At 43.7% G+C, this 12,059-nt stretch overlaps 1 protein-coding gene across 9 annotated transcripts in view; it reads right to left on the bottom strand.

Moving 5' to 3' along the window:
* Positions 1–12,059, bottom strand: part of VPS13D (vacuolar protein sorting 13 homolog D) — a 236,859-nt gene that overhangs the window by 86,166 nt on the left and 138,634 nt on the right. For all 9 annotated transcript variants that reach the window (XM_072828308.1, XM_072828307.1, XM_072828306.1 and 6 more), the window contains 3 exons: positions 8,643–8,792; positions 7,710–7,806; positions 5,551–5,699 (listed from right to left, as the gene is read on the bottom strand). In XM_072828308.1, coding sequence (XP_072684409.1) covers positions 5,551–5,699; positions 7,710–7,806; positions 8,643–8,792 — 396 coding nt within the window. The remainder of the gene's footprint in view (positions 1–5,550; positions 5,700–7,709; positions 7,807–8,642; positions 8,793–12,059) is intronic.

Consider the following 12,059-nt stretch of genomic DNA (forward strand, 5'->3'; position numbering starts at 1 on the left):
CAAGAGCCTTACTCAGACTCTCTGCCTTTGGCAGCTGCCTTCTGCTTAACTTCTCTGCATTTCTCCACATGCCACTTATAGATTAAGATTATCTCAAGAATAAAAGCAAAGCAAATGTTGGGCTCACTTTATTGAGTTTCCTTCCTCACATAAATCTTGGACCCTCAAGTCCTAGATGTCCTGGTAGATTTCCAGCACTTTCAAATAGACCTTTGGGGGTTTTCTTCTATCAAGCCTTTCTTGCAATTCTCAGCTAGTCTGGCTCCACTATAAACCAATTAACAATTTCTGGATATGGTCTATTTTCCAATTATATTTTGTTTAATAAGATTGATCTCTTAAGGATTTTAGACAGCACGCAAAATACTCTTCTTCTTTGAATGTGAAAATACTTTTTCATGCTAATGTTAGTAAATCTTTGATCCGCATGGAATCTCTCCTTAGGATATAAGTAACAAATCTAATTTTGTATTTTTCCAATTGGCTATGTAGTTGGTCTAACAGCACTAACTAAAACATCTATACACTCCCCAGTGAATCAAAATGTCTTTATAGTAAAACCTCCTGCGCAACTTCATGCACTTTCTATTTTCTCCCTTATTTTTTCATCTTTTAGCATGCATTTTCAGAGGCTGCCTTAAATTCTTTTTTGGTAGCATCTTTTATTGGAATGAGATTGTTATAACTGAAGAAAATATAGATGGGATGTTTTAAAACCAGAGAATGGGGAAACTTTTTTGGGAACTCAAATACAGATTCAAACAGGCAAAGGACTGGTAAATTTGATGACATAAAAATAGAAGGCTTTCGTGTGGTTCATACATACATCAAAAGTAAAAAGCCAATTGAAAAGCTGAAGAAAGAAACTTTGCAACTCATATCAAAGACCAACCGTATATAAAGAGCTTCTAAAATTACAGGTGGTAAAAGATCAATAATATGATTTTTAAAACGGGCAAGGGGATATGACCAGACGGTGTGGTTCACAGAGGAAAAAATGACCCCTAAACAGATGGGTCAGGAGAAGTAGAGGAAAAGAAAGCTGTGAAGACAAAGAAACAAACAGAAGAATAAGGGGAGAACCAGAAAGGAATGGGGAGTCAGCAACACCGAATATGGCAGAGGACCCTACAGAAAAAAGGCCCTGGATCCGGGCCCTTGGGGGGTCACTAGTAACCTCCCACTAAAGAATGTGAGATTAAGAGTATTCTTAGGTTAATTCAGCCTAACACAGTAATTCAGCCCAACACTCTCACTTTGAAAATAAAGAAAACCAGAGAAATGTTAAGTGGATGACCTACACTCATGCAGTTAGTTACTGGGAAGTTTTAGGCTCGAAAGTGCTCATTTTCACTACAGTACCCACCCATCAGGTGGGAAGTGTGAAGACCAGGATGGAGGATGATACTATTCCCCTAAAAAACCTTCTGCTATTCATTCATGCATGCTGCACCCATCCACGTGGCGGTGACAGGAGAAACTGAGGTGAGGCCTGGTCGGCTGAACTCCTTTGCTTCGAGCCATACAGTAAACAGCCGGGAGAGGTACTGACATCAGCTGAGCAGTTTGTTTTGCCAGCACAACTCTGAGTATTACTTTCTTCTCAGAGGAGAGGAAATGAGATCCAAACAAAGGCTTAAGGCAAAAGGTTTTTTAGCCCAGCTTCCTCATTGCAACCAAATACCGAAGAAAAGGAACCGTACACAGTAGCAAAGACTCGGAAGCCTCTACCAAGTTGTCAAAGCCCTCACGAGAGACACTCTCCCCTTTCTGAATGGCTAATGTACTTCCGAGGAGATACTCCGGTCCTTTGGTAAAAATGATCTCCACCTCGTCCTTTACTGCTTGTGGGCCTCCCACAGTTGCCAAGAGTGGAGATTCAGCCTTTGGGGGTGAATCACTCTGCCACCTTCAGGTTGTTCTGGTCAGTCCAAGTAGACCAGATGAGAGGGAAAGAGCTATAAGCAGGACTTTTTTCCTGTAGTAACTAAATGACTAATCAAATACAGTAGTATACAAAGTTGATGCTTATTTATTCAAGTGGCAGACAGCTTCCTGTTATACAGATTCTAGAGACAGCAATCTGTGCTCAGGAGTTCCTAATAAAACTAGGAAACTGTCTAGTCCTACCTCTACCAGATGAAAACTGAAGTTTTCCAGAAACTTTAGAGAGCTGAAAGAAGAAATACCTGTCCATATGCCATAAGGTCTCAGATCACAAGCCAGTCCCTGGGCCACGTCCTTTCCTTTCTTAGTTTATCCTGCACTAAACAGAACTGTCTGGAATTCATTCTTTAAAGGTTTATTTATGGTACATAGAGACTGTTTATGTGAAGCAGGGTATTTGCCCATTTCCCTCCTGGGACAGTGTTTAAAACTACAGGGATATTTCCCTCTCTGGCACTTTCTGAAATACAATTAACAATACTGGATCTTTTTTCCTTTTAACAAATCTGGTTTTTATTTAGGGAGGGGAGGAAAAAAGTAAAGGGTCTGAAGTTTCCCAACAAATTATTTCAAGCCTTTGAGAAGACAGTTTTAGGCTTTTTAAATAGTGTCTTTGTTTGAAATTCCCCCTCACCCCCACCCTCTTGCTCTCTGACCATTAAAATGTGGGTTTTCTTCCAAACTAGATTGCTCAATTAAAGCCCTTCTTTTGTAATACCCCAATGCTCTAAATGGGAAAAGGACTGCTGTAGGCCACCTCGTGAAACCTTTTAAAGGCTCCTGGCTTCTTTTGATCTTTCAAAAAAACCCCAAAGTACATATAAGCTACCTGGCGTTTTTCGATCTTACCCTGCTAGTCTCTAACATGCGCGCCTGGGAGAATAATGGAGAGAAGGGGGGCAGGGAGGAATGTCTCTGCATTTGTGAAATGGAACTATTATCTCCCCCTTCTCCCATCACAGAGGAAGGAATCCAATCGAGATAGCAGATGGGAAACTGCTCTGAGTCCTTCTGAACAGACACTATATCTGGCAATAATGTACCCTCAGTGTAAACCTGAAGAGACTTCCCTCTGAGACTTCTGACAGCCTCACTTCTGGCCTGCAGTCAAGAGAATCAAGATAATTATTCCTTCAATACCAAAGACATGGTTACCTTTTAGTCAGACTCTTGCGATTCCTGCTCTGGGATAGCACTCCATTCCCTAAGCACATACTTTTAGCCATTACATATTCATCTCAAAGAGCATATTGCTCTTCCTAAGAGCTACTAATAAAGGGATATTACTCTGTTAGGAAACTCTTTGAATAAATGACATTATTTTATGAGCCCCAGACTCCACTAGGAGAACTCGAGACATGGTGAAATGGTGACTTCCACAAGCTTAGAATTTAACTCTGAAGTCCCAATTCCCAGCACCCTGCCTGAAACATTAATGTGCCCCATTCGGGGTACCCCCCGCCCCACGCCTCAAGACACGGCTGTTCCACTGGATTTCTTTAACGATCATTTGAAAATGTCTTCAAAATGTTCCTTCGGTACAATGCCAAGTGAAACATTCGACTTAACGGATTCCCAGTTTATTGTTCGCAGAGCGTACATGCAAGCATCGGTACCATATAACTGGGGTCTGGAGCTACTTCAACTGTAGGAAATCATATTGCATTTGTCAGTCTGGGGGAAAGTTTTCTGCTGGGAGCAATTTGAAAGGAATAGTTAGGTGTCTGTGTTTCTAAGTAAGATGATTTAAAAAACAAGAAGTCCTTAACTCTCAGGAAATGCTTAACATTGGTTTGTTGGGTGAGTGCCAAGTGTTCTGGGGGAATATATACTTTATCAAACAAACCCATTCCAAGGGGTCACATAAGTCAAGTGGATACTTGTGGATATTAGCAAGATAGTGGTTTTCCCATGGTTTTCCCCCCACTCCCATGCTAATTATAAGTATCTTTAGTCTCCTGGGAAACATGAAATTAAAGCCAATCAAGCAGACAGGAGAGTCTGTTGGAAAGGGCACACGGCGCTGTTCTCAAGACAGTTGCAAAGCAATTCCTGCTCCTCTGGTCCCTACTGGCACTCCCGATTGCTCATCCCCAGCTTGCCATCAAAATGAAGCAGTCGCTCTTGCTCCATCCCAATCTAGTATGATCTAGTGTTCACCAGACTACTGTCTCATTACCTACAGGTCTATTTTAGAAGTTGTGAGTTGGCAAACCACGCGCCACAGGAGGCCTGCACATGTGTTTTGTTAGACCCAAAACGTTTTTAAAGAAAACAACTCAAACTGGTGGCCAACGTTTCAAAACCAGTAGATTCCACATAAAAGTCCAGATTTCCGGCTTCACTTGAAAAATCTGAAGATCCAGCAACACTGGGTTCATGTTACCCTGTGAGACAGCAACTGGTGGGACCTGAGCTGAAGCTGCCCCTTCAGGTGAAGTGAGCAAAGCCGACATGCAACGGTCCCCACAGTACTGCTTCACTTGCTACATTGCTAGCATAATCCTGGTAGGCATCTGAATTTATATGACTCCACACTTATTATTATTTTTTTTCAGGTCTGTAGCTATCCCTGTTCAGAAGAGAGGCCATCATGCAGCATCTGAAAGGAGGCAGGGTGAGTCAGTGGACACGTCCTGGGCTGGTGGTTAGTAGGGGGATGAATGCCTTGACAACCATCTTCAAGGTCAACAAAGGAAAAGAACTGGAAGCAATAGGTCTGAGCTGCAGCGAGGCAGATTTAGACTCAGTCTAAGAAAAGACTTTCGAAAAGACCTGGGGCCTCTTCCTGCTCCCATCATGGCCTATCTACACAGGCTTGAGTTAAAGAATGCTTTGAACGCCAACAGGCTTGTTCACTGAGCAAGGGGATCACTGAGGACTCTTACAGCTCTAAAATTCTCTGATGCCTTATCTTCTAGGGGGTAGATAATATACGGTATAGTATAGCACAGTCACATAGGCTTGCATTTGAATCCCAGCCCCATCCCTTCATTAAAATAGATCTTATTACAGCAAATGAAGACAGAATTCAGGCTGTATCTGCCAAGTGAGGACCAGGATGATCTGCAGGCACGTCACATTCTGATCATGGTGGTATGTGAGGTCACACCTCAGTGGTACGTGGCCAGTATGTTCCTTGAAGATGGCTGACATTTCTAGTGTCAACCATTCACAAAGAGATAGATACTGATGAGGAGAGAACTAAGAGGGCAGGCAGGTCTTGGGCACAAAAGGAAGGTATTATCTTGGTTGTAGCTTTTCTCCTGAATCTGGTAGTGGCCCTAGGAAAGTAGGCTCTTACCTCACTGAGCTAATAAGTCAAGAGCTAAGAAGATGGCAGATGAGTTTTATGTGATTCTGTTTACTCTCATTACTCCTCAATCTTTAGCAGTCTTACTTAAATGTTTTCTAAAAAGTACGTATACATATACGCGTGTATACGCGTGTATATATGGTATGTATATGTCAAACCTTCAAGAAGGGAAACCTATAAAAATGTCTGCTATAAACAATGATCCTGGACAGAAAACGCAAATAGTAAACACACTTATTCTCTTACAGGGAAAGTCATTTAAATAACTTATCCAGATATCAGCTTACCTTAAGATCCAATGGTAGCTTGTTGGAAGTGAACACACTCAGCTTGATCTGGGGAATGCTGATTTTGAGATTTTCAAAGTAGTATCGAATTGGTGTTCCACCTTGCTCAACTGTCTTTTCATGGAGGTTTTCATCATACTTTTCCACCTCTAGTACAAGAGTAAAATTGTGAATTTAAAAAAAAAAGAAAGTCTCCTGAAGTCTCACGATTCAAATGCTAACATTGAAAAAAAATTCATAGAAAATGTACACATCTCTCTAAGTTTAGTTTTTCAGGATTTGGTGATACGTACAGTATCCTGATGCCATTTCTTTGCAAAAGAGATCTGTTTCATGTTGCTTATCAAAAAGTACAACAGCCTAATCTTTTGATTTGTGACTCTCTGCCATCTGGCAGATCTCATCTTTGGAAAAAATCATGCAGGTGGGGAAGCCAGAGGTCATGGGTGTGTTTGCTGGCTATGAGTTTTCTAAAACCCTGCTGTTATGCTTGTCATTAATGACCCAGATTATCTGAATTTATTTCATAAGATGATATCCAAATATCATCCATTGGAGTAGAGTTTAACTGAATCATAATGAACATGACCAATTAAATAACGCATCTGAGTGAAACAGAATGCCTTTAAAAAGAAACAGGCTGTAGGCTATAAAGCACTGACGTCATGACAATAAGCACCCTCTTTCCCAAATGGTGGGCATTTGGGAAAGCAGCAGAGTCAAGGCAGATTTTTTTTTACTTCTCGTAAGTGAAAAAGAGTACTACGAGCTGGCACATGGCAATGTGCTCTTTCACTTGCTCCTGTGCCCACACCCTCTGGTCAGCCATTTTCACTTGGCTTTATGTGCCTTCGAAATAAAACCAAGGAGACTGTACAGGTCTGCCTAACAAACAAACCAATGTATACTATAAGCTATTATGGTTCTATTTATAGAAAACAAGGGACTAGGTTTTAGAAAATGTCACTGCCACAGAGACCTGCCTATCTGTATTCAGGGAACGGAAATGGCCAGAGAAAGTGGAGGAGATGCTCCAGGAAAAGACAGGCCAGGAGCTTACAAACATCTAAATCAACTATACAATGCTTGGTAAGAAATTTATTTAGAGCAACTTACAAGAAAAGCACGTCCAGTAAAATTTAAAGTATAACTTCCCAGGAAGGTGCCAAAAGAGACTGGCTACCCGGCAGGCAGACCCTCAACTGGCTGTCTGAATACAAATAAACACCAGTGTTCCAACCCAAAGTGGAAAACACAGTCTTAAGCAGACAGGATCTTGCTCTTGATTCCAAGTACACTTAACGTTTAAATTCTATGTCTGAGTTAAAGAGCAAAATTATTTTTCTTGCATGGTGTGTAAGTATATACATATGCACACATGTCCCCCAGTGATTTTTTTTTCTCTAGCCCATGTGGGCATATAAATGTACAAGTCCATATTACCATGTCTTTAGGCTTAGTATGCAATTTAGTCTTCAAAAGACTAAGTATTACCGACTTCTTTCTAAGCTCTATATTCAATCTTACAAAGGCGATGAGGAGGAAACTAAAATACAGAAACAAAAGCTACATGATTTCTGTAGTGACTGTTGGAACATGGAGGGTTTCCAAGAGCTTCTCTCACTCCCCTCTCCAAAGAGTCAAGTAGCTAGGAAGCTTGGTAATGACACTGAGGCATACAGGCATGGATGTAAAAAGTTAAGAAGTTAAGGCTAGCCAATTTTTTGTCCTCGCATAAACCAAAGGAACGGCCGAAGGGATTTGATTCTTGCCCAGAGTCTGTTTACTAAACAAAGGTTAAGAAGCAAAGTGCTTTGCTAAATGACAAACATCATTTCTATTATCTTCAAACAGATGAGTCAAAAAAAATCCACAGCGAAGAGGAAAAGTATGCTGCTTCCCAAAGGCTTAACCCTGGGTACCCCAGGACAACTCCAAAAAGCTTCCTCCGTGTCCACATCAGCCATCAGCCCTCCTCCCCCATCAATAGACCGAACTTGGAAAAAGCCGCTGAGACACAGGCCTCAGCTTCTGAGCTCGAGCTCTGAGGTGGAAAGGGAGCTTGTCGGGCACTCAGAGGCTACCCATCTTCACAACCAAACTAAAAAATGCCATTCTTGGGTCAGTTCCCAGACACAAACTTAGAACATTTGACGTACCTGATTCTGCTTGATCATAGCCAAAAAAACTCAGCAGCTTGAGGAGCAGTTTCTCCTCAATTTGCACCGTGAATCTCTGAGCTGTGATCATCAGATGCTAGAGAGAAAGAAATTCTGATTAATAGTGTAAACACCAGAAGGAATTTTCATCTGTGCCATTAAGAAGGACACATCGCCAAATGATTTCTGGCTCATCTCTCTCTACATTGTCATCATTAGCCAAAAATTCCAGGAGAGGTTTAATACAGTTTGCCACCCTACTGTTTGGTTTCCAGGGCATCTGTATCTCCTTAGTCAGGATCGCGCTTGCAGATGGGCTGCGGTGGACAGGGTTATGGTGCTGAGCTCACATGGACAGCAGCTAGTTTAAGGAGCAGTAGGATTGGAGGGCCCCCCCTGGTAATGGTGACAGAGGCCCGAAATATGGAAGCAACCTCTTAGCTCCCACTTTTCCAGAATTTGCTGCCGTTATCAGCTCACTCATATGTGAAAAATTCTCCAGGAAAGAAAGTTTATCTCTTTTGAACAACATGCTTTTATTAAACAGCGTGTTAGCTTATGTGGGAGGACATCTGTCCCGAGGTCAGACCCCTCCTACCACTCCCTTTCTAATTATTCTATTTTAATAACACATCTGGATCATGCCTGGTCCTGACCAATCTGGAAGATGTTATGCTTTCCCACAGAGACTTTTTACTCTGACAAATACAGGCTCCGCCCCTACAAACTGGGCACTCTCACATGCAGTCGAAGCCACAGTTGAGAATACAAGGTGCTAAGAGCAGTTATTGTAAATCCCTCTACACCACGGAGTTAAGTCCACAGGACAACTTCCAGCCACACCCCGCACTGCTGTTCAGGGACTCAGCTGTGAGGGAACCCATCAGCCTCCTGCCACCATGCCAAGCCCACCAGGCTCTCCCCTCAGCCTACCTTGTAGATGTTGGTCAGTGCGCTCTTACTGGGGAACTTTACTGCATTCACTTGCACGGCAGGGCCGGTCTCGATGACCTCATTCTCGTTGCTCAGGGGAGTCACGTAGAGCATGAAGGGCTGAGTAGTTCCAATGAGCTGATTGTCCACCTGGCACATGAAAAAGCAGCAAAACAAAACAAGAACAGACAACTGCTCAGTTCTCAGCTACCATTGAGTGGGGTCTCATCCTATGCAGGACACTCAGAGAAAGTACTGCTGCCATTTTGCTCTAGAAAAATTCATTCTGGGATCCCTGGGTGGCTCAGCAGTTGAGCGCCTGCCTTCGGCCCAGGGCGTGATCCTGGAGACCCGGGATTGAGTCCCATGTCAGGCTCCCTTCATGGATCCTGCTTCTCCCTCTGCCTGTGTCTCTGCCTCTCTCTCTCTCTCTCTCTCTCTGTCTCTTATGAATAAATAAATAAAACCTTTAAAAGAAAAAAAAATTCATTCTCGCTGCAGAGCAGCACTAATTGCAGTAGGGATGGCAACAGAAGCTCTCCTTTATGAGGTGAATACTATGTGCCAAGCACCAAGCTAGCCTGATGCAGGATCTGAGTCACAGGACACCTGTCAAGAGTTACTGCAGTCAGGGTCCCACTGCAGCCCTAACCACCGCCTCCTTATGGCACAGATGAAGGAGCTGAGGAGAGAGCCCCTTGACCCCAAGCCCAGTGCTCCTGACCACTAGGATACAGATGAATGAAGTGAAGCGACACCAGACCGGGAAAACTAGGGAATCAGTGCTTGCCTGGCCACCAAATGCAAATAGCGGCCTTTCCCAAAGTCGAGTCCCTGTTGGGAATGAAATGATGAAGCGGCATCAGGCACTGCTCTATTCGCCCACAGCCGTCAGCACCATAGCTGAGTGTGCACTCTGCACCGCGCTATGGTTGTGGACGGCAAAAGGCTCATGCGGGGAGCACCCACCCCCACTTGCTTGTGTCAAAGCTCCGAATCAGGATGAGGGAAGAGAACATCCGTTGGGAACCTCTGTGTGTACTTCCCACACATTACTTAGCACATCCCTTACTACAACCCTAAAGGCTAAGATTATTCCTCCCCATTTTACAAACGAGTAAACAGAAGCTTAGGGAACTCAGATCACTTGCCCACATTCACACAGCTAAGTGAAACGGAAGAGTTGGGACTCAAATGGAGGTGTTTCTGGCCCCAAATACTGTGACCCTCCCATTATGCCACACGGCCTGCCACGCAGCCACCTGTAGAGCCGGCTGGCTCTCAAGCTGCTGAGATAAGGGTGAGGGACCGTGAACACATTTTCCTACTTCCATCCTTGCCCTGATCGTGTACTCCCTGCACAGCAGCAAAGTGATCTTTCAAAAATACAAATCAAGTCATGTCCCTCCTCCCTTTACATCTGTCTGTCAGTGGCTTCCTTTCCTCTTGGGATGAAACCAAACTTCTCGCCACGCCTCCACAGCCTGCCATGACACACAGTGCCTACTTCCCCGTCTTTAGCACACAGCACTCCCCTCCAGGTCCACTACAACCCCCACACATGAGCCTGCTGGCTATTCCCCAAAAGGGGGGGAACTCTCCTCTCAGAGTCTGAATTCTGAGGGAAAGCTTCTGACCCTAACATCCTTCTGCACTCATTCTCTTCCTTCAAGCTCAGCTCTCACTTCTTCGGGAGGAACTTCCCAGGCCACTTCACCTAAAGAGTAGCACCATCCTTCTGTATTCTTTTTAGCAATTCCCACTGGTGCCAATCATTATACTCGCCTGCTTGGGACCTTACAGGCTGCCTCCTTCCCGAGGCTGTAATTAGCCCAAAGGAAGCTGAGCCTTCATCTTCTGAGTCACGGCTGTATCGCTAGAGCCTAGTGCCATGCCCGGGGCACTGCTGCTGCTCTAAGAATTTACTCACTAAATGAATGACCTGTCATATCCAATAGAGGAAACACAAAAGTTCTCACCTTACTCTAACCTCTCCTTTATTCTTTCCCCAAACACATTTGATACAAGATGTATAAGAGTTATGAATTCTAGTTTTATTCTGCCAATTAGATTAGATGCTCCCTAAGGACGGGACCATTATTTTCTATTTTTAAACGTCCTTTCTCCCAATGCTGTCATCATAGTAAACTCTCAAATCTGTTTACTTTCTATGACTTACAGCCCACATTAAATCAAGAGGTATTATAGCAGAAAAAAAAATTTTGATTAAAAAGTTAATGAAATTCACAAAGCTCAAATGGCTCCTTGAATTTTCTCTCTGAGGTTAAAAAAAAAAAAAGACAAAGATAATAACTTTCTATCTGTCCTCAATCAAATGGGATGTGATTAGCCTGAACAATTTGCTCTTTGTGATATAAGACAAAAGAAAACATTTTTCTGAAAGGAGTTTTGGTATGGACAGCAGTGCATGGGTCTGCAGGAGGACACCCTGGAGATGGGCACAGACTGCCCACTTCCAGGAGGAACACAGGGTGCCCACCTGGGGAAAGAACCACAGTCTAGGTCTTTGGATCCTTCTTCTGGAAATGTTTACCAGGAACTGGTTTCCTGGACACATTAATCCTGCTGGCAGCTGGAAAGAAAAGCTGCAAGCATGATGCTACAAACAGAACAGCTGTCTTGACGGCATGACAACAAAACTCTAGCGGAGGGCAGCGCCGGTGGCCCAGCGGTTTGGCCCAGGGTGTGGTCCTGGAGACCTGGGATCGGGTCCCGTGTCGGGCTCCCTGCGTGGAGCCTGCTTCTCCCCCTCCCTCTGCCTGTGTCTCTGCCTCTCTCTCTCTCTGTCATGAATAAATAAATAAAATCTTAAACAAACAAAAAAAAACCCCTCTAATGGAAACTGTCAAAATCAACCTTATCAGAGCTCTGAAAGTTAACCAAACGCTTGCAACAATCCAGGGGTCATTTACTGGAGAAAGTTAGCTGAAAGGCAGCATGAACGGCCAGCTCTGTGGCATTCCCACGGTCCCCTCCCCAGGTCTGCAGTGGCCTTGAAAGTCAAGAGCCAGCCACACAACCCAGTGGCCAGTGCGGGGACAGGACAAGCTTTCAGCTCCTCCCAAAAGCTCCGTCCCCCAGACAACTGTCAAGTTTTTGGCTTGTCTGGCACCTCTCCTTCTCCTGGTATTAGTGATTTGTGTCTTCTCTTTTTTCTCTCGTGATCAGACTCCTTAGAAGTTTGTTAGTTTAACTGATCTTCTCAAAGATACAGCTTTTGACCCATTTCCTCCTTTTTTTCCATGGTTGTTCACTGAAAGTGAATCACTGAAGTGATTTCCACTGGGATTCTTAGTTTTATTTCCTTTCTTCTGCTTATTTGGGACTTACTTTGTTGTTGTTTAGTTTCTTAAGATGATACCTGAGTCCATAGTTTCCCGAACTTTCTCCTCTAAT

Source organism: Canis lupus, chromosome 5 (genome assembly GCF_048164855.1).
Source record: "Canis lupus baileyi chromosome 5, mCanLup2.hap1, whole genome shotgun sequence".
NCBI classification, from domain to species: domain Eukaryota; kingdom Metazoa; phylum Chordata; class Mammalia; order Carnivora; family Canidae; genus Canis; species Canis lupus.